At 47.7% G+C, this 22,388-nt stretch overlaps 2 protein-coding genes and 1 pseudogene across 4 annotated transcripts in view; all 3 read left to right on the top strand.

Moving 5' to 3' along the window:
• The window catches only part of LOC139054248 (LIM domain-binding protein 2-like), a 320,751-nt gene that overhangs the window by 113,625 nt on the left and 184,738 nt on the right, over nt 1-22,388 (top strand). The window lies entirely within an intron of this gene.
• Nucleotides 1,334-5,359, top strand: LOC139047312 (ras-like GTP-binding protein Rho1). The gene is made up of 2 exons (XM_070521145.1): nt 1,334-1,544; nt 5,136-5,359. Exons 1-2 carry the CDS (start codon nt 1,334-1,336, stop codon nt 5,357-5,359), a joined length of 435 nt encoding a protein of 144 aa, XP_070377246.1.
• Nucleotides 8,560-12,833, top strand: LOC139047281 (uncharacterized; annotated as a pseudogene).

The raw sequence follows: 22,388 nt of genomic DNA, 5'->3' as shown, positions 1-22,388 counted from the left end.
GGACGGTTGGCGCTCTGTATCGGCCTCCGTGTGCAGATGTGTACAGGGGTGCGTACGGGCCTGTGTACTCGGTTCTGCGCGCGGCGACTGCCTGCAGCACGAGAGTCCATGTGCTGCGCACTGAAATATAGCTGAACGTTCCTATTGCGAAGTTGGCGCAGGGGTCGGCATGGCATCCGAGATAGGGTGACGCGCGCAGCGAACGCCGTCCGATCTCGGAGGCAGTGCTTGGGCACTGCTGCTGCATTGCGCACGTTAACAGGCGTATGCAGGTGACGTTATATTTTCCTCACATCCTTAATGCTGCGTTCTTATTCGGCCACGCATTGTCGTGCACGCGGGTGCACTCTCTATCTTTCGCCATACTTGTGACTAATATTAACAAGCGCATTAATAAAATCACCTGAACAAATTCGATGCAAATGCACCTGGGGGGGGGGGGGGGGTATCAATAGCTATTTCGAAACAAGAAGTGCAATACCTTAAAAGTTGCTATGTGGATTAATTCAGTATTGTGTATACCAACTTTGGCATGATATGTGCCCGTGTCACTTTTCGTCTTTTCTTTTTTTATTTTATGTTTTTAAATTTTTGCTGGGCACGGGGGGGGGGGGAGGACGGTGTGAGGCACGAATTTTCTCTTTGATGATTGTCACTTGCTTTTGGTAATACTATTGCTTTTGCCAGTTCCTCTTGTATTTGCGCTTCATTATCAATGAGAAACATCAGTTGTCAGAACAGCTCACGCTGTTGATTGGTTGGTTTGCCTATATTAATGGCGCGTGTCCTGTCAGTCCAAAACTTCCTCGTCCTCGTGTTGTCACGCTACCAAAAGCAGCTGTGAATCCGCTCCAACTCCTCCAATTTTCTGTCTTGTTGAAGAGTGTCAGTTGGTAAAAAGGAATCCGGAGCCTGCACAGCGCCGTTTTTCATATATTCATGAAGGGTTCCTTTGGGATGGTATAAACTCAATTTATTGGTGCAGTGTGAACCGTAAGCTCTCGAATTCTCTTTGCAAGAAGGTTGCGAGAAGAAGCAGAAGAAGCAGAAGAAGAAAACCGTTCAAGGAAGCTCGGCTCCCACGGAAGAACTGCCACAGAGGGCGGCGTCAAGGAAACTGCTGGTGACCGACGCAGACCGCGTGGGCTGGAAGACCTGTCTCCTGATCGTCTCCAGCAAGGATCAGTTTCCAGAGACCGCAGTCGCCGCCTGCTGCATTGCCGCCACCGAACTAGACGGCAGCTAGGTGGAGCTGGCACTGTGGAACACGGCGGGGCCGGAAGACTTCGACCGTTTGCGGCCGTTGTCGTACCAAGATACGGACGCAATCGTGATGTGCTTCAGTATCGATTCGCCCGACTCCCTGGAGAACAACCGGGAGTCGGGGAGGCCGGACGTGTGTCACTTCTGCCCCTGCGTGCCAGTCATCCTTGCGTGGAACAAAAAGGGCCTACGCAACGACCCCCGCGCGCTACCGGAGCCGGTCAAGACGAAGCCGAAGCCCATGCCGCCTGGGGAAGAATGCATCGTTGCGGAGGCGACCTGTGCCTACATGGCGGCACCTGGAGTGTTCCTCTAAGGCCAAGGACGGTGTTAGCGAGGTGTTCGAGACTGCAACGACGGCCGCCTTGCAGGTCGAGAGGGCGAAGAATACGAAGTGCATTCTGCGCTCTAGAATAAACCTCGTCCCGTCCCCGGTGAGAAACCAGATGGGGGCTGGAGGAATTTCACGCGCAATACTGTCTTTGTCTCAATGTTGTGCGCGCCGCCACCTCGTTCACTACTTCGCACCTTCATTAAATGTAAGAAGGTTTATTCGCAATGTAAACAGCTTCTGAGGATCACTGTAACGTAAGCGAACAAGAGAAGCTTTGGCGTAAGCAAGGCTCGGGTCGTCTGCTTCATTACACCATCGTTCTTCCGGAGAGTTATTGGCATGAGCAATGAATGTGATGAGCCCAGCTTGGAAAGCAGCTTGCGAAACTCGTGCGACAGTGTAATCTCTTAGATATGCCATCCGGCGCCAGCTATAGCAGATAGCTGGCTGGCGTGATGATGCATGTTGACGGTGCATACGTCAGTATCTTGTGCTCTGTCCGCACTACCTGACACGGAATACAGAAAGTTTATTTATTTCTATCTATGCCACAAAAGGGCAATTTGGTATGCCTTAGATTATACAGCTGCATCATTGCTAATAGCCGAGAGCGCGTGCTCGAATGATAAATGCGCTCAAACGAACCGTTATGGATACACATAGGGTAATATGAAGCTAAGGTAAACATTTCAAAATAGTACTATAAAGTTCGAATACACGTAACATAATTTCATTGGAATAGAATAGTCCTAGTTAGTTATTTTATCATTTGACGAATGACGACCAACTGCGGAGTGATTAGTAGGCAGAAAATTCCGATAGGACGGCGGTGACGCATCGGTGCACTGCCTATCCGTTCATCTCCTTTACACCTAGATGCGGACTTGACATATTTATTACGAGACCATAAGGGTCACAGACTGCGAATATAGCCTGCGAATGGGCATGTAGTCGCGTGTTATTTTTAATATTTCGCGTGGTTTCATTTTTTAGCATGAAAGAAATAAGCATACAATTAGCAACTTCCTAAAAATATCCAACTTTCTTAGTTTCTCTTTTGTATTGTTGACATGACAGAATGGAATGTTGGTGCACGAATGCAGCGCCGGCTACTCCATTGTCTCATGAAAGAGTTAGTATTTTACACATATGGTGCTATGCCCTCTCATATATCCTTGTAAGTGTAACATACCTATGCACAAAACGTATTGCACATGTATTACATAACACGCATACAGAGTGCTTCAGTGAACATTTTCAAAAATTCCTATAGGTTGCCTGTAGCAGATAGCGCAATTCTATAGTTCGTGAGCTTCTCCACTCAAAGAGGCGGACATAACTTGCACAAAAAAGTGAAATGCATAATCGACTTATTAACGAAAATTCAATAAGTTTGTGACTAACTTCTTTAGGGTCCATATTGGAATTAACAAATTTTCACCGTGGTGTTCGCAAGGCGGATCCACTTTTTTTTTGGAACAAATTCTCGGGATGTCACCAGTTTCGATATATTAATTCTCGAACTTTGCGGATAAATGCATTGCCGGTCCAGTTACTCTTGAGCGTCAGTGCATGAAACAACGTTTTGTTAAGGAAGCGACTTGAACGCGAATGCATTTCTCCGCAACGTTCGGCAATTAAAATCTCAGAAAGAATTCTCAGGATGACACCAGATTCAAGTGGATCCGCCTTGCGAATTCCACGGCTGCAATTTGTAAATTGCACCATAGGCCATAAGGTAATCAGTTGAAAACCTCATTGGTAAAGTCTTGGTCATTAGTTGATTATGCATATCATTTTTTTTGCAAGTTAAGTCCGCAGCTTCAAGTTGCCCAACCAGCTCATGTACTAGAGTGGTGCATTCTGCCACAGGCAACCTTCAGACATTTTTGAAAGTGTCCTCTGGAACACCCGGTATATATCATGCTGTATATGTATAACATACATATATACTGCATATGCACAAAACGTGCGCGCTTCTGATTAACAGTATAATCAACACGACATAAGAAAGTCTGAATACTATACGACATACCATACAAAGTCGTATCGGAAATTTAATTTTTTTTAATAAAAGCACAGTGTCGTGCATGTTAATCCACACAGTTGTGCCGCTGTCCTCAAAAATATTTTGTCAAAGCATTTAAACAGCAGTTTTGCATTGGATTTGTTCGACACGGAAACAGTAATATCTTTAAACAGAATAGTCTCCGATTTAGTGCAGTTAATGAGTTAAGCCTAAGTTCTATGTTCCTTACAATTGTATACAACTTGTTACTTGGCACCGTAACAGTCGGAACTGGAATTCATTAGTTTGATAAATAATCATAGTCATATAATTGATCGTGATCAACAACAACAAAATACTGGTTGGTGCTCAGCTCGACAGTGAGCAATATGTACTTGGTTATGTTCGCGTAGAATGATCCATTTTTTCAAAAAGCTCGGTCCGTGATGGTTGGCGCACTGTATCGGCTTCCGTGGGCAGTGTTACAGGGGCGTGTACGGGGCTGTGTATTCGATTCTGCGCGCGCCGACAGCCTGCAGCACGAGTGTCTATGTGCTGCACAGTGAAATATAGCTCAACATTCCTATTTCGAAATTGGCGTGGGGGTCAGCATGGCATCCGAGATAGGGTGACGCGCGCAGCGAGCGCTGTCCGATCTCGGAGGCATTGCTTGAAGGGGGGGCGGGACGAGTGCCGCCACTGGAAAGACTGGCGCTGCAGTCGGCGTGACGTGACATGTGACATCACGTGGGCATCACGTGGACATGTGATGTAGGTGCGTCGTTGTTTGAACAACGATGCACCAGGGGACGTCGCGTATGCAGGGGGCATCGCGGTTTCCTCACATCCTTAATGCTGCGTTCTTATTGGGCCACGCATTGTCGTGCACGCGGGTGCACTCTCTATCTTTCGCCAGACCTGTGACTAACATTAACAATTGCATTAATATAATCACATGAACAAATTAGATGCCGATGCACCTGGTGCCCATGAATAGCTATTTCGAAACAAGAAATGCAATACCTTAAAATTTGCTATGTGGATTAATTCAGTATGATCATACCAACTTTGGCGTGATATGTGCCGGGTCACTTTTTTTTTTTGTTTTTTGCCGGGGACGGAGGGGGGGTGTGAGGCACAAATTTTCTCTTTGATGATTGTCACTTGCTTTTGGTAATACTATAGTTTTTGCCAGTTCCTGTTGTATTTGCGCTTCTTTATCAATAAGAAAAATGAGTTGTCAGAATAGCTCACGCTGTTGATTGGTTGGTTTGCCTATATTAATAGCGCGTGTCCTGCCAGTCCAAAACTTCCTCGTCCTCGTGTTGTCACGCTACCAAAAGCAGCTGTGAATCCGCTCCAACTCCTCCAATTTTCTGTCTTGTTGAAGAGTGTCAGTTGGTAAAAATGAATCCGGAGGCCGCACAACGCCGTTTTTCATATATTCATAAAGGGTTCCTTTGGGATGGTATAAACTCAATTTATTGGTGCAGTGTGAACCGTAAGCTCTCGAATTCTCTTTGCAAGAAGGTTGCGAGAAGAAGCAGAAGAAGCAGAAGAAGAAAACCGTTCAAGGAAGCTCGGCTCCCACGGAAGAACTGCCACAGAGGGCGGCGTCAAGGAAACTGCTGGTGACCGACGCAGACCGCGTGGGCTGGAAGACCTGTCTCCTGATCGTCTCCAGCAAGGATCAGTTTCCAGAGACCGCAGTCGCCGCCTACTGCATTGCCGCCACCGAACTAGACGGGAGCTAGGTGGAGCTGGCACTGTGGAACACGGCGGGGCCGGAAGACTTCGACCGTTTGCGGCCGTTGTCGTACCAAGATACGGACGCAATCGTGATGTGCTTCAGTATCGATTCGCCCGACTCCCTGGAGAACAACCGGGAGTCGGGGAGGCCGGACGTGTGCCACTTCTGCCGCAGCGTGCCAGTCATCCTTGCGTGGAACAAAAAGGGCCTACGCAACGACCCCCGCGCGCTACCGGAGCCGGTCAAGACGAAGCCGAAGCCCATGCCGCCTGGGGAAGAATGCATCGTAGCGGAGGCGACCAATGCCTACATCGCGGCACCTTGAGTGTTCCTCCAAGGCCAAGGACGGTGTTCGCTAGACTGCAACGATGCCCGCCTTGCATGTCGGGAGGGTGAAGAATGCGAAGTGCATTCTGCGCTCTAGAATAAACCTCTTCCCGTCCCCGGTGAGAAACCAGATGGGGGCTGGAGGAATTTCTCGCGCAGCACTGTCTTCGTCTCAATGTTCTGCGCGCCGCCACCAACTCTCCGTTCACTACTCCGCACCTTCTCCAAGTGTAAGAAGGTTTATTCGCAATGGAAACAGCTTCTGAGGATCACTGTAACGTAAGCGAACAAGACAAGCTTTGGCGTAAGCAAGGCTCGGGTCGTCTGCTTCATTACACCATCGTTTTTCCGTAGAGATATTGGCATGAGCAACAAATGTGATTACCCCAGTTTGGAAAGCAGCTTGCGAAACTCGTTCGACAGTGTAATCTCTTAGATATGCCATCCGGCGCCAGCTATAGCAGATGGCTGGCTGGCGTGATGATGCATGTGAATGGTGCATACGTCAGTATTTTGTGCTCTGTCGCACTACCTGACACGGAATACAGACAGTAGATTTTTTATGCTTTTGCCACAAAAGCGCAATTTGGTATGCCTTTGATGCTACGGATGCGTCATTGCTTATAGCCGAGAGCGCGTGCTCGAATGATAAATGCGCTCAAACGAACCGTTATGGATACACATAGGGTAATATGGAACTAGGGTAAACATTTCAAAAAAGTACGATAAAGTTCGAATACACGTAACGTATTTTCATCGCAATAGAATAGCCCTAGTTGGTTGTTTTATCATTTGACGAATGACGACCAACTGGGAAATGGTTATTTGGCGAAAAATTGCCATAGGACAGTGGTGAAGCATCGATGCACTGCCTATCCGTTCATCTCCTTCACACCTAGATGCGGACTTGACATATTTATTATGAGACCATAAAGGTCACAGAAGGCGAATATAACCTGCGAATGGGCATGTAGTCGCGTGTTATTTTTAATATTTCGCCATCTTTCATTCTTTAGCATGAAAAAAATACGCACGCAATTAGCAACTTGCTTAAAATATCCAACTTTCTTAGTTTCTTTTTGGTATTGTTGACGTGATATAACGGTATGGATGGATGGATGGAGTAACCTTATAGATAGGTCCTGCGAGCTACGGGGCGCAAGGTCCCATAGAGCGGGCTACTCCCACGTTAGGACTGGGAGTTGTAACTCCCTGGACGCATCGTGGGCTCGCTGGACAGCCCAGAGCTGCTCCGCCAGGTCCGTGCTGCGTAATGCGTCTTGTAGCCTGGCGGAGTCTTGATCTTTGTTTGCGTGGGTCCGACCACACGGCTAGAGCAAGTGATGTAATGTTGGTGCACGAATGCAGCGCCGCCTACTCCATTGTCTCATGAAAGAGTTAGTGTTCTACACATATAGTGCTATACACTCTGATACCCTTGTACGTGTAACATACCTATGCATAAAACATATTGTACATTCATTACATACACACATAACACAAATACAAGGTGTTTCAGTGAACATCTTCAAAAATGTTTAAAGGTTGCCTGTGGCAGATAGCGCCATTCTATAGTTCGTGAGCTGGTCTACTCAAAGTAGCCTACACAACTTGCACAAAGAATTGAAATACATAATCGACTAATTAACAAGAATTCACTAACTTTTTAGCTCATTACTTTATGGTACCTATTGCAATTAACAAATTTCAGCCGTGGAGTTCGCAAGGCGGATCCACTTGGAACGAACTCTGAGGATGTCACCAGTTTCGATATATTAATTCCTGAGCTTTGCGTAGAAATGCATTGGCGTTCCAGTTGCTCTTGTGCGTCAATGCATAAAACCACATTTTCTAAGGAAGTAACCTGAACGCGAATCCATTTGTCCGCAAAGTTCGGGAATTAATATCTCGGAAAGAATTCTCAGGATGACACCAGTTTCAAGTGCATCCGCCTTGCGAACTCCACGGCTAGAATTTGCAAATTGCACTATGGGCCATAAGGTAATTAGTTAAAAACCTTATTGATAAATTTTTGGTAATTAGTTGATCATGCATTTCATTCTTTTTTTTTTAAGTCCGACGCTTCAAGTTGCCCAACCAGCTCATGCGCTAGAGTGGTGCAATTTGCCACAGGCAACCTTCAGAAATTTTTGAAAGTATGCGCTGGAACACACGGTATAAATAATCCTGTATGTGGATAACATACATATATACTACATATGCACAAAACGTGCGCGATTCTGCATAACAGTATAATCAACACGACATAAGAAAGTCTCAATGCCATAGCACATAGCATACAAAGTCGTATGGCAAATTTCGTTTCTTCAGAAAAGAACTGTGTCGTGTATGTAAATCCACACAGTTGTGCCGCTGTCCTGAAAAAATTTTTGTCAAAGCATTTAAACAGCACTTTTGCATTGCATGTGTTCGCCGCGGTCCCACTAATGTATTTAAAAAGAATAGTCTCCGATGTAGTGCAGTTAATAAGTCTAATTTCTATGTTCCTTGCAATTTTCTACAACTTCTTATTTGGCACCGCGTAACAGTCGGAACTGCAATTCATTAGTTAGATAATTAACTAAAGTCATATAGTTGATTATAATCAACAACAACAAAATACTGGTGGTTGCTCAGCTCGACCGTGAGCAACATGTACTTGGTTATGTTCACGTAGAATGATCCGTCTTTTCAAGAAGCTCGGTCCGGGATGGTTGGCGCTCTGTATCGGCCTCCGTGTGCAGGTGTGTACAGGGGCGCGTACGGGCCTGTGTACTCGGTTCTGCGCGCGGCGACTGCCTGCAGCACGAGAGTCCATGTGCTGCGCAGTGAAATATAGCTGAACATTCCTATTGCGAAGTAGGCGCGGGGGTGGGCATGGCATTCGAGATAGGGTGATGCGCGCAGCGAACGCCGTCCGATCTCGGAGGCAGTGCTTGAAGAGAGGGGCGGGGGGGGTGGCCAGTGCCGCCACTGGAAAGACTGGCGCTGGAATCGGCGTGACGTGCCATGTGGGATCACGTGGGCACTGCTGCTGCAGTGCGCACGTGAACAAGCGTATGCAGGGGACATCATGGTTTCTTCACATCTTTAATGCTGCATTCTTATTTGGCCACGCATTGTCCTGCACGCGGGTGCGCTCTCTATCTTTCGCCAGACTTGTGACTAACATTAACAATCGCATTGATATAATCACATGAACAAATTAGATGCAGATGCACCTGGTGGCCATCAATAGCTATTTCGAAACAAGAAGTGCAATACCTAAAAAGTTGCTATGTGGATTAAATCAGTATGGTATACTAACTTTGGCGTGATATGTGCCCGTGTCACTTTTCTTTTTTACCTTTTCTTTTGCCGGGCATGGGGGGGGAGGGTGCGAGGCACGAATTTTCTCTTTGATGATTGTCACTTGCTTTTGGTAATACTATTGCCTTTGCCAGTTCCTGTTGTATTTGCGCTTCGTTATCAATGAGAAAAATCAGTTGTCAGAACAGGTCACGCTGTTGATTGCTTGGTTTGCCTATGTTAATAGCGCGTGTCCTGTCAATCCAAAACTTCCTTGTCCTCGTGTGGTCGCGCTACCAGAAGCAGCTGTGAATCTGCTCCAACTCCCCCAATTTTTTGTCTTGCTAAAGAGTCTCAGTTGGTAAAAATGAATCCGGAGCCCGCACAACGCCGTTTTTTCTATATTCATGAAGGGTTCCTTTGGGACGGTATAAACTGAATCTTTTTATACAGTGTGAACCGTAAGCTCTCGAATTCTCTTTGGAAGAAGGTTGCGAGAAGAAGAAGCAGAAGAAGAAAGCCGTTCAAGGAAGCTCGGCTCCCACGGAGAACTGCCACAGAGGGCGGCCTCCAGGAAACTACTCGTGATAGACGGAGACCGCGCGGGCTGGAAGACGTGTCTTCTGATCGTCTCCAGCAAGGATCAGTTTCCCGAGACCGCAGTCGCCGCCTTCTGCATTGCCGCCACCGAAGTCGACGGCAGCTAGGTGGAGCTGGCACATTGGGACATGGCGGGGCCGGAAGACTTCGACCGTTTGCGGCCGTTGTCGTACCAGGACACGGTCGCAATCGCGATGTGCTTCAGTATCGATTCGCCCGACTCCCTGGAGAACAACCGGGAGTCGGGGAGGCCGGACGTGTGCCACTTCTGCCCCTGCGTGCCAGTCATCCTTGCGTGGAACAAAAAGGGCCTACGCAACGACCCCCGCGCGCTACCGGAGCCGGTCAAGACGAAGCCGAAGCCCATGCTGCCTGGAGAAGAATGCATCGTAGCGGAGGCGACCTGTGCCTACATGGCGGCACCTGGAGTGTTCCTCTAAGGCCAAGGACGGTGTTAGCGAGGTGTTCGAGACTGCAACGATGGCCGCCTTGCAGGTCGAGAGGGCGAACAATACGAAGTGCATTCTGCGCTCTAGAATTAACCTCTTCCCGTCCCCGGTGAGAAACCAGATGGGGGCTGGAGGAATTTCTCGCGCAACACTGTCTTCGTCTCAATGTTTTTCGCGCCGCCACCAACTCCTCGTTCACTACTTCGCACCTTCACCAAATGTAAGCAGGTGTATTCGCAATGGAAATAGCTTCTGAGGAGCACTGTAACGTAAGCGAACAAGACAAGCTTTGTCGTAAGCACGGCTCAGGTCGTCCGCTTCATTACAACATCATTTTTCCGGAGAGGTATTGGCATGAGCAACGAATGTGATGAGTCTAGCTTGGAAAGCACCTTTCGAAATTCGTGCGACAGGCTCTTAGATATATGCCATCCGGCGCCAACTATAGCAGATGACTGGCTGGCGTGATGTTGCATGCGAATGGTGCGTAGGGTCGCATGTGGCAGGTAGTACAATTCTAATTCGTGAGCTGGTCTACGCAAAGAGGCAGACATAACGTGCACGAAAAATTGAAATGCATAATCGACTAATTAAGAAAAAATTCACTAGGTTCTTGACTAATTACTTTAGGGTCCACATTGCAATATTGCATATTGCCACCACTGGAAAGACTGGCGCTGCAGTCGGCGTGACGTGTCACGTGGGATATGACGCGGGCACTGGTGCCGCGTGCCAGGTTGGATATATATGTATAATTTTCGGAACGCCAGGGAAATCAGCCTTGTTGTGGCTCGCAGCTCACGTGTGATTGATAATGAGACACGAAAAACAATTCAGAAAAAGAAAACATTCAATCGTTGCGAAGGGCTTTCGCATGTAACCGCGGGCGAAGAAGTATCTTGGTGCATAACGAAAGTATACCGGGAGCGTTGGCGCAACAATTGCTGTTTTTTGTTCTGAAATGCTCATATGATGTGATCTAAAGCCTACGGCACGGTGAAAATACGCTAGGTACGTATAGGCAAGTTGCGTACCCCCGCGTTCGTGACAACAAAAAAGGAAAAGAAAAACTGCGCGCAAGACGGGGCAAGGAGCGGACAGTATACCGCCTCGTACTGTCTGCTATTTATTTTCCCGCTTTTCCCGTTGTTTTTCGGGCATGAAGCCCGCGTAGCGACAGCTTAAATTTAAGCGCGTTTACAATTTACCCTGCTCTATTTTAATTTTTTTAGTTATCGAAATATTTATTATTTTTTTATCGCCTGAAAGGTACAATTCGATCTATTGATATGATTTATCTGAAGATGCGGATATTACTTGCACGGCTGATTGCAATCTCCAGATATATCTGTAATTGAAGATCCTTCAATGCACTTTTTCATGGTTCACTTTGTATTTCACTTTCCAATTGTGAACTTGAGCAGTTGTGAAATCATGCCTCTTTAGCGGAAATCGCAGCACTATATAACCAATTTTGATATCTGCGTCTCCAAAATGTGGTACGAATTAAATTGGCGCTACTATTAACAGTTTCAAAAGTGCCTCCCTCTAATAGTAGTTCGGAACAATAGTAACTGCAACGCCAATGCATAATTTAGCACAATTTGGGCGTGCATATCTCGCACGTGATGCCAGTCTTGGCACTCTGCTTGCTTCACTACGTCTTGGTTTCAACTTCGCAGTGCCTACAAGTGAATCAGTTGTCAGAACAGCTCACGCTGTTTATTGGTTGATTTGCCTATATTAATAGCGCGTGTCCTGCAGTCCAAAACTTCCTCGTCCTCGTGTTGTCTCGCTACCAAAAGCAGCTGTGAATCCGCTGCAACTCCCCCAATTTTATGTCCTGCTAAAGAGTCTCACTTGTTAAAAATTAATCCGGAGCCCGCACAACGCCGTTTTTCGTATATGGATGAAGGGTTCCTCTGGGACGGTATGAACTCAATTTATTGATGCAGTGTGAACCGTGAGCTCTCGAATTCTCTTTGCAAGAAGGTTGCGAGAAGAAGCAGAAGAAGTAGAAGAAGAAGACCGTTCGAGGAAGCTCGGCTCCCACGGAAGAACTGCCACAGAGGGCGGCGTCCAGGAAACTGCTGGTGACCGACGCAGACCGCGCGGGCTGGAAGACTTGTCTTCTGATCGTCTCCAGCAAGGATCAGTTTCCAGAGACCGCAGTCGCCGCCTACTACATTGCCGCCACCGAACTCGACGGCAGCTAGGTGGAGCTGGCACTGTGGAACACGGCGGGGCCGGAAGACTTCGACCGTTTGCGGCCGTTGTCGTACCAAGACACGGACGCAATCGGGATGTGCTTCAGTATCGATTCGCCCGACTCCCTGGAGAACAACCGGGAGTCGAGGAGGCCGGACGTGTGCCACTTCTGCCCCTGCGTGCCAGTCATCCTTGCGTGGAACAAAAAGGGCCTACGCAACGACCCCCGCGCGCTACCAGAGCCGGTCAAGACGAAGGCGAAGCCCATGCCGCCTGGGGAAGAATGCATCGTAGCGGAGGCGACCAATGCCTACATGGCGGCACCTGGAGTGTTCCTCTAAGGCCAAGGACGGTGTTCGCGAGGTGTTCGAGACTGCAACGATGGCCACCTTGCAGGTCGAGAGGGCGAAGAATACGAAGTGCATTCTGCGGTCTAGAATAAACCTCTTCCCGTCGCCGGTGAGAAACCAGATGGGGGCTGGAGGAATTTCACGCGCAACACTGTCTTTGTCTCAATGTTGTGCGCGCCGCCACCAACTCCTCGTTCACTACTTCGCACCTTCAGCAAATGTAAGAAGGTCTATTCTCAATGGAAACAGCTTCTGAGGATCACTGTAACGTAAGCGAACAAGACAAGCTTTGGCGTAAGCACGGCTCAGGTCGTCTGCTTCATTACACCATCGTTCTTCCGGAGAGCTATTGGCATGAGCAACGAATGTGATGAGCCCAGCTTGGAAAGCAGCTTGCGAAACTCGTGCGACGGTGTAATCTCTTAGATATGCCATCCGGCCCCAGCTATAGCAGATGGCTGGCTGGCGTGATGGTGCATGTGAACGGTGCGTAGGGTTGCATGTGGCAGATAGCACAATTCTAGTTCGTGAGCTGGTCTACGCAAAGAGGCGGACATAACTTGCGCAAAAAATTGAAATGCATAATCGACTAATTAACAAGCATTCACTAAGTTCTTGACTAATTATTTTAGGTTCCATATTGCAATTAACAAATTTTCGCCGTGGAGTACGCTGCAAATAGCCGTACGCTGCATTTTGTGATGATACAATGCGCGTTAAGTGTTTTGTGTTTGCCCAGGACTAGTCATTTGACAGTTACCAAATTCCCTTGGTTTTGAAGGAACATGGCTTAAAAAAAAAAAAAGAGGTCGCTCGCGTGGTGCTTCATTTGAGTGCCGGCAGCTCCAAGTTTATGAGGACCGCGTCTCCGCCGCCATCGAAATGCGGCCGCCGTGGGCGGGATTCGATCCCGCGACCTCGTGCTTGGCAGCCCAGCACCATAGCGACTACGCAACCACGGCGGGTAACGCGTCGCCACGTTATCCCTCATACCACGTCAGCGTCGCGCTACTTGTAGATTGCGCCACCGTTTGTCCTCGCGCCAATAGATTCGAATGAAATTTGCTGCATTTAAGGGAGGAAATTCAACTTCGAGTGACTCTAGGAAACAGAATTTTCATTTATTGCCCTGAATTTTTACAAGGGTTTTCCGAGTAACTCAGCTCCAAAAACAGATATGGCAATTATCTAAACTCCTATGTTGGATCTTACCCGACAAATTTGGTATATGAATTTACCGCTTAATCGAAATTGTTGCGATGTTTACGAGGGTTTCGCGAAAGTACTGCTTACGAAGAAGCGGGATATTTCACAGCGGTGTATAATACTGTACAATAATTTTCTCCGCTTTAAATGCATTATTAGGTGCAGGTAACAGAAATGCATAAGTTAACGTTTTCTTTTTATTATTGCATTACAGAGCTGTAATTTTGATACTTCAGGTATTTTCAATTTTGCAATATTCGACAATTTACTACAACCAATTGACGGCCTAAACCAACAATACACTTCCTGCACTTAGTATATTTAAGTTTTTCTTTTAAATGCAACAAACTTTGCCAACATCCGTGCAGTGATTAGCGAGAGAAGTGATTTTTACCTTCCCATGTATTTAGATATGAGCCCCCGAGTAATAGCTTCGCCCTAATGGAATAACGCCTTATATTGGATTCCTTAATTTACTTGATTTTTATATGCGTTAGCCATTCGGTATGTGGCGCTGGTTGTGCACCCATTCTTGGTTAATTCTGGAGAATGGATTTACAGCGCTGTGACAGATGTGGTATGGATGCCCTAAATAGATTTACATCTATGTGCCAATGTGACCCTAGATATATAGATGATAACATTTGCGTTACGTATACTTAACAGTTGCATGAGATTGCGCGTTGCGGTATACGGTGAAACCAAACACAATTGTAGCTATCCGCGTTAGTTGTAGAATGTTTATGCAGTCATTGCACTAAAGCTTCGTTTCACATATTACTTCTAAAGATAGCGAATGTTGCACATTTTTTGTGACGGTATTTGGGACTTTTGAAAACAGAGTAGGAAAACGAAGTGCTGCTAGGTGGTGCTATAACGGGAATATCATCGCATTTCGCCACAGACTTTGAAGGCGTACTTATCGAAGCAGGTGCTTAAGCATATAATGTCTCCTAAATGAGAATAAGTAGATCACTGCTCGTATTAATTTCCGAAGTTGTCGCGCGTACCTTAAGTACACGATTATCAAGTTAATTAGTGAAAACATTGATGCAAGCAACATCTGAGGGTGATCTGCCGCGCAAGTAATGTGCGCATCTTAATTAAACGGCTCCTGACTTAGTTCCAGTGCCATTTTTGGAGAGCTAACTTTGGGGGTTGCACTGCAGAAAGCGTCGCTTCATTACTTGGTTATCCTGCTTTTGTGCGCGAGTCCTTGTACAGTATCTTCAATGGGAGTCGAAATACCATCGGTACAGTGGTTGTGTCTCTTCAGAGTGCATGTTACGAGAAATGCTGTATTACAGCCTGCTTCTGCCATGATGTACAAGTGATGTAAAATGAAATTATTATTATTATTATTATTATTATTATTATTATTATTATTATTATTATTATTATTATTATTATTATTATTATTATTATTATTTAATCTGATGGTGCTGGTTGTTAAGGTGCCCTGTTATAGCTCACGAAGTTAATTAGAACCGTTTCCGGATCTATGGAAGAGAGCCTCCTACTAGTGGAGCGAATTTCGTAGCTGAGATCTCACAGATTTCACGCATCAACCAACCCCCACCCCTGTCGCTCTCTCCCTCGCTCAGTGTTTCCTTAATTCTTTTTTTTTTTGTCTTCTTGCTTCTTCACTCTATCAAGACCTTTGCGCAATTCTCGCATATCCACAGTTGTCGTACTTGGCGCTGGCTCAACGTATTGAGGAAAGCCCCCGCTATCTATCACTAGCGAGGAAGCCATTAGACGGGAGCTCATTTTTCCGCAGGCGTGTATTCTCGAGAAAAAGAAACAGTTACCTTGGATATTTATTGAAGTCAGCATCCGTCCAGCTAAAGTGGTTACCCCGTGTATTGATACTTCATTCGGGGCGCCTGCTAAATGCTACTTTGCGCCTGCACTTATTGAAGTCAGTAACGCTCACCCCAATACATCTGCGAGCGTACGCTGTACTTGGATGGAACGCGAGATCTAAAAGACCTGCCGTGGTGGCTGTGGCGGTGCTATAGGCACCAGGTCGCGGGTTCGATTTCCGGCCGCGGCAGCAGCATGTCGATGTGGGCGAAATGCAAAAAAGATTGGTGTGCCATGCATTCGGTGCACGCTAAAGTCAAAATTAATCCTAAGTCCCGCACTTAGAGGCCACTTCACACCGGCCACTTGAGGAGGTCGCGCGACCAGTCGCGAATGGTCGCTCTTCTCGGTAGGCGACTGTTTTGGGTAACTCACTCCCTGCTCGATTTTTTTGCAGTCGCGCTACCGCAGTCGCCGAGCTTCTGAACCAGTCAAGTGCGCCGAAAGAGGACGTTTCGTTTACGCCGACGCTTATGCAGTCGTGAATCGCATCAATCGCGAGACATTTCTAGATCCCTGGCCGTCCAGAGTGCCCGCGATCGGGCCCTCAAGCTCGGCTTGGCGGTCCCTACGTGGGACTAGCCGGGTGGCGCGGGGTCTCCCCCTGCGTCTTCTCTGGACCAAAATAAAGTTACTTCACTCACTCACATTTCTAGACGAACCGGTCGCACTTGCCCGTGTGAACATCGGTCGCATTGAGTCGCTTTTTTTTTTTTTTGCTCGCCAGTCGGTCGCGCGACCTGCCCAAGTCCCCGATGTGAATGAGCCCTAAGCGTTCCTCGTAATCGGATCGCCATTCTGACGAGTCAAACCACACTTTTTTTTTTGTATTATGTAAAAGCTGTTCGCATGAAACTGCGACTAAAAATGACTTTCGATGACGACGTAAGTGTTCCTCTGACACGACGCTGCTCACGCACGTGCTCTTGATAATAAATCGCTGCTTCGGGAGCGCGTTGACGATCTAGCGCTAGGAAGGCGCGCGTGTACGTGATTTGGTGAAGCCTGTGTTCGTGGCACCGCGGTGTATAGCATTGGCATCCACTCGGCGAGTGACGGTTGCTGCCTTCGCGATTTCTGTGCACGCTTTTGAGTCTTTTGAGCCTTTTCTGCGTAATGATAACATCTTGCACATAAAAGGCTTCAGACAAGATGCGCGCGACACTCAGTGTAACTTCTGAGGATAAGCAGTCGAATTGGCTATACGGACACTGCATGAGTATGTCTTGATTGCAGAGATGCCAGCTAGGTGCACACCAAGGAAGCACAAATGACATATAAGAGGCTTCAGACAAAAGATTACAAGTGCCAACGAAAATGATAAGTGTAACTTCCTTTTGAAGCACACTCGCGCGGCACCCGCTGCAAAACGTCTGTTCTGTGACGATAAGTATACTGGGCTTTCACTGGGCTCTCGAGAGAGAGAAAGGCAAAGGAAAGACAGGGAGGTTAATCAGAGATTATCTCCGGTTGGCTACCCTGTTCTGGGGGAAGGGAAAGGGGATGCAATAGGTGAGAAAGAAAGAAGGATAAAAAAAGGGGGAAAAAAAAAAACCTAAGCACACACACGCCCGTACACACGGACTATTTCTGTGGGCACTGTCACGCAACCCGCAAAGGCATTCTTAGTCTTAAGCAGTGTCACCGTACAGTCCTGCGCCACACAGTGTACTGTCACAATTTGTCCCAAAGTCCCGTGTCACTGGGCTCTCGAAGACAGTTGACCGGCTACCGGATGGAGTGGACACCGCCTCGGAAACATGGTCAAAACAGGACACAGCAATATCATAGCAGCCGTTTCTTTACAGTCACTCCCTAAGGTGCTCTCGCAACCTCTGGTGAAAAGAAAAAAAAATAGAGATTGTCGCACGGCGAGTGTTTTCCTTTTGTGCCGCCACAGCGACGACACTTAGAGCTTTCAATTCGATCTCGTCAGAGCCGTGGCCGATGGCCTCTGAAGAGTGTGCGTCACGCCATCTTGCAATTTCTGTAGCGCTAGCTGTGCGCGGCAAATGCTGTTTGCGCAACACATTTTACCCGTTGGTATACACTTACCCCAGTGGTAAAACGTACGCCGTGCGCAAGGGACGCAGTGTGGCCGTACAGTAAGTAGACGAGCGAGATAGCTAAAAGGTTCGCGCAAGTGTTTCTTTCTTTAACGATATGAATTTAAATTATAGGCTCGCGCCTTTAGATAGCACCGGCTGGTCCTTGTCGCAGGACAAACAAAAAGTGAAAATGCAAGAAAACATGGCAAAATATTGAGCTTAGTGTGAGAGGGCTAACACTGCCTCTGCGTATTTGCCCCGGGTGCTCAACATATACGCATTTTGGCCGGCTGTACGCTCGGGAACAGCGAAGCCTTGCTCGCGTCGTAGCGATTGTGCATCCACTTTGACACGTCACGCAGCTGCCGTTGGCACGACGTGTCTTCCAGCGCCTGTGACACTGACGCTGAATTGCAGAAAAGGCCCGTTATTTTACGTGTTTACAGAACCTGCTTTGTGAGTCGTAATAACAGGTGTTTCCATGCGCGGCATTCCGACGAAAACTAACGAAAACACAATTAAGAGATGACACGTTTACGATAACAGCATTCCCTTTAACTACAATTCTCCGAGAAGTGGATAGGTGGCACAGAGGAAGGGAGAACACGAGGAGATTCGATAACTCGCGTGTGTACGCTATACTGTTCACAGCCGCGTCAGCGACTCCGTGCCAATGTCGACGATCCGGTGCGGTCACCGACAGTGGCCTGTCCTCTCATCTACCTGGAGGAGAGCACACCAAACGATATGGCTCTCGGAATGAATTAGATCTAGTGCAGTTGACACCAGTAGGTCATAAGCGTCTGGCGTTATTGCAGTAAAGTTGCCTTCTTGCTTGATTTTGCTTTCAAAATGCCGATAGATCAGTCCGTTGGTCTTTGGGAGCTTTGAACGCGGCCGGTTCGGAATTATTTCGCTGCTGGCACTAAAGATTGCTACAGATAATTCCACGTGTTTCTGGGACAGCTCTCTCAGATTATTAAATATAAGGCATTGAAGATGAATTGGTTAGTGGTTAATAGTATGTTGAGCTTGTCATTTGGGGGAGGGGGGGGGGGGGGAGTACTGCGCTATAAACACACGGACAACAGAAGTAGTAGCGGACAGGATGCAGCTTAGTGAGCAGAAGTTATCATTTTTTGTAAAATCTTATAAATGCAGCACTTATGAATTTATCGCGCATGAAACTTATATGAATTATGGCAGGCTTGAAGCGGTTGCATTACGTTGCTGTTGAGTAATGTAACGCAACTCGTCGTGGAATTTAGTCAGATTCCTTCACGTGTTATTATTTCTTGATCGTTTTGGTGTACTTGGTTCTGGCTAAGCCGTTCTGGCTAGTAAAGGGAGCACTTACTAGCTTTACTAACCGCTGGCTAGAACAGAACTAGTAAGAAGGTAGTAAAGTACATAGTCATCTAGTAAACGCGTGCATTTACTAGCTATTTACCAACTTTATGTTTAAGAGTGCACCCTCAGCAGCACGTACAAAACATTTCACGTACCCCTCTGCGGCTTCGTGTCCGACACAGCCTACTCGATATTTGGTCTTTAATGTATTCCTGTTTTTTCCTTTGAGAAGAAAATTTATAACGGCTTTCTTGTTTTTTTTTTTTTGACACTGTGCGCCAATGAAGTACAAATTTAGCTCTACAAAGAGGTGCTCGTTGACTCGCTGCTGAAAAATGTGTAATTTGTGTAAAATGCTGTACGTGATGCCATGGAGTACTAATACTGAAAAACAAGATTAAAAAAGAGCCACAATCCGCGTTAATACGTTGTGGTGAGAGACGCGCCCTGGTTTGGCCTAATCTAATAAGGAAGTTTAACGTATTCGACTCCAAATGATTCAGTTACTTCGATGAGCACCACCGGCCTTTTGGGTGAGTGGGGAAAAGTGTTTTCTTCCGAAGAGTGACGTGTACGTATACTTAGCCGTCCAATAAATGAGTGGAGAATTCCCACGTGTCCCGCAGGTGCCATTGCATGATACTTTTAGACGTCATGTTTAGCCCCGGAGAGTCTCGATAAATATTCATTGGCCAAGTTTCTTAAATGTCGCAGTGTCTGCGCCGGACATTCTCGAAGTCGCGCAAGAGCTGCAGTCTCAAGTGGCGAGCGGGGCGTGTGACCCGTTCTCCTGCGGGCGCCCGCGTCGAGCTGTCTGGAGGGCGCTCCACTCTGCGTCCGCGATTGTTAGTTCGCTTTGCGAGTGGACGACGTCGGGGTAGGAGAGGCGTCTCGGGGGTTTCGGCCGCGGTTTCTTTCCAACCCTCGAGCCGGCGCGCGCGCTACGCGTCGGCGGCGTCGCCGCTCGCGGCCGAGACGCAAATGAGGCACGCCGCGTGTCTTGGCGAGAGCTGGTGAGAAGCGCGCTATTCATGAGGCGCTGCCGCCGAGGTCGACTTCCGACAGCGTGCGAACGAGGCTGTCAGTAATGGAGGCCGGCAATAACACGCGGGGCTGCGCAAATACGCGGCGGCCAGTCGTGTGCCCGCGCGGACGTGACCCCGATGGTGTGCCCCCCCCCCCTCCCCCCGTGGAAGGGGAGCCGCTGGAGCGGAAGCGCGAGGGCGGGCCCCGCCAGCGCCAAGTGCACATTAGCGGGCCGCCGCCGCCCCGCACCCGGCCATTACCTGCACCTGCCTCGGCGCGCGATCGATGGTCGCCCCAGGACGCCCCTCCGAGGCCCGCTGCGGGCCGCCGCCACCGGCTTGCCGGCCCACGGTTCTCTTGTCCTCGGCGGCGGCGGCGTTCGCCCGCACGCGATTGATCGCGCGGTTGCCTCGGCCGCGTGCCTCGCGACGGCTTCGGACGCGCTCGGCCGCCTCTCCGCGGTCGCGTTTTCCAGGCCGCCCGGTGGTCCCGCTTTCTTTCGGGGGTCGGTGCCTTCCACTCGGACGGCGCTGACGCGTTCCCTCGCCGGAGATGGCACGAAGGCACGCGCGTCCGGCCGTCGTCCCTCGTCTGCTGTCGGCGCAGTTCTGCGCCCGAGCTCTGTCGGCCCGAACACTGCGGTCAGGCGTCGACACCAAGCTCTCTCTGGCAACTTGCTGGAGCGACTGTGCGTGCGTGCCACGTTTTCTATCACATTTATTTACGTTGAACGTTACAAAATGATGCTGATAACACCTGTAATTTAAATTAAATAATGGGGTTTTACGTGCCAAAACCACTTTCTGATTTTGATGCACGCCGTAGTAGAGGACTCCGGAAATTTCGACCACCTGGGGTCTTTTAACGTGCACTTAAATCTAAGTACACGGGTGTTTTGGCATTTCGTCCCCATCGAAATGCGGCCGCCGTGGCCGGTATTGGATCTGGCGACCTCGTGCTCAGCAGCCCAACACCATAGCCACTGAGCAACCACGGCGGGTTATAACACCTGTAAGGAAACGTATCCGGCAAGGCGATTGCGTTTCGTAGACCACTGAAAGTGAACTGCAGCCACGTTTGTTCAACTTATAGGTTTCTGTTTGTTCTTTCTTACTTTTTATTTATTTATTTTTCTTCCTTCCTTTTTTTCTTCGCTCTTTTAATTTGTTGTAACGTTATGCCTGTGACTTACCTGTCTGTCTGGGATTTTAAGGCAGTGATCTCATTGAAATCATAAATGGCATTGTTGCGCACGCTGCAGCCAGCATAGTGAAGTGAGATTTTTCCCTTGCACCTCACGTGTTATTTTCAAATGCCAGTAAGACAGGACAGATACACTATCTTGCCCTGCTGTAAAAACACAAAAGAAATAACATTTCTCTTGAGAATAAACAGCCCTGAAGAACACAGGAACGTTACAAAATATGTCACTTGGTACCGAAAACGAAGGTGCCTATGGTAATACAATTTTTATAATGTCAGGTAATGTGACAATGTCAGCGCGGATACTTTTCGAAAATGTACTACTACTACTACTACTACTACTACTACTACTACTACTACTACTACTACTACTACTACTACTACTACTACTACTACTAACCAAATAATAACAATAATAAGCGTCAACCATCAGTGATATCAGTACCTAAGCACTCGATTTCCTATGGTTCTACACGAACGCGGACAGTGAAGCAACGCTTTTTCACCAGTGTCTCTATACCTTTATTGATGCTCCACGTTGGCTATTTTACACTGTTCAGCTGGCTTGCATTTTTCTGCTAACGAAATTTATATTCTAAAGTCACTCTTGTTACTTATTACATGCTTGTAATGCTACCATTACAGAACTAGATGCTTGCGAAACGATTGCAAAATCTTGAAGACTGTTTGGAGCTGCAGGTTGTCGGAGCCGATATACGTCGCTTTATTAATATTATAATTATATAATTTCTTTTTTTACAAGTTCGTTCAAGAAACTCGATTTGGTTCCGGTGACTGCGATTTTCAATTTTGAGCCGCTGCATAGCGCATTCGTTGTGAATGTAAACGTGAGCTTCACTTTCGCTCCCATGCAGTGCGCAGTGTGACGCTTCTTCGGCGGCAGTTTTCTTTTTGCCCGTTCCACGCATTCCCGGGGAAATATGCTCGATTCTACTCTTTTGTCCAATTCAACGTTTTTTTCTTGATCCCTGTGATTCTGTTCCATACTGCGAATGTCTATAAAAAAAAAAAAAACTTCCTAAGGACCTAGACGTCTGCCATGTTATTGACGCGAGCGTTCCGTTTCGTCTGTCTTTTTCCTGAAATGCATG

This window comes from Dermacentor albipictus, chromosome 1 (genome assembly GCF_038994185.2).
Source record: "Dermacentor albipictus isolate Rhodes 1998 colony chromosome 1, USDA_Dalb.pri_finalv2, whole genome shotgun sequence".
In the NCBI taxonomy this organism is placed as follows: domain Eukaryota; kingdom Metazoa; phylum Arthropoda; class Arachnida; order Ixodida; family Ixodidae; genus Dermacentor; species Dermacentor albipictus.
This window is presented reverse-complemented; position numbering and strand designations above follow the sequence as displayed.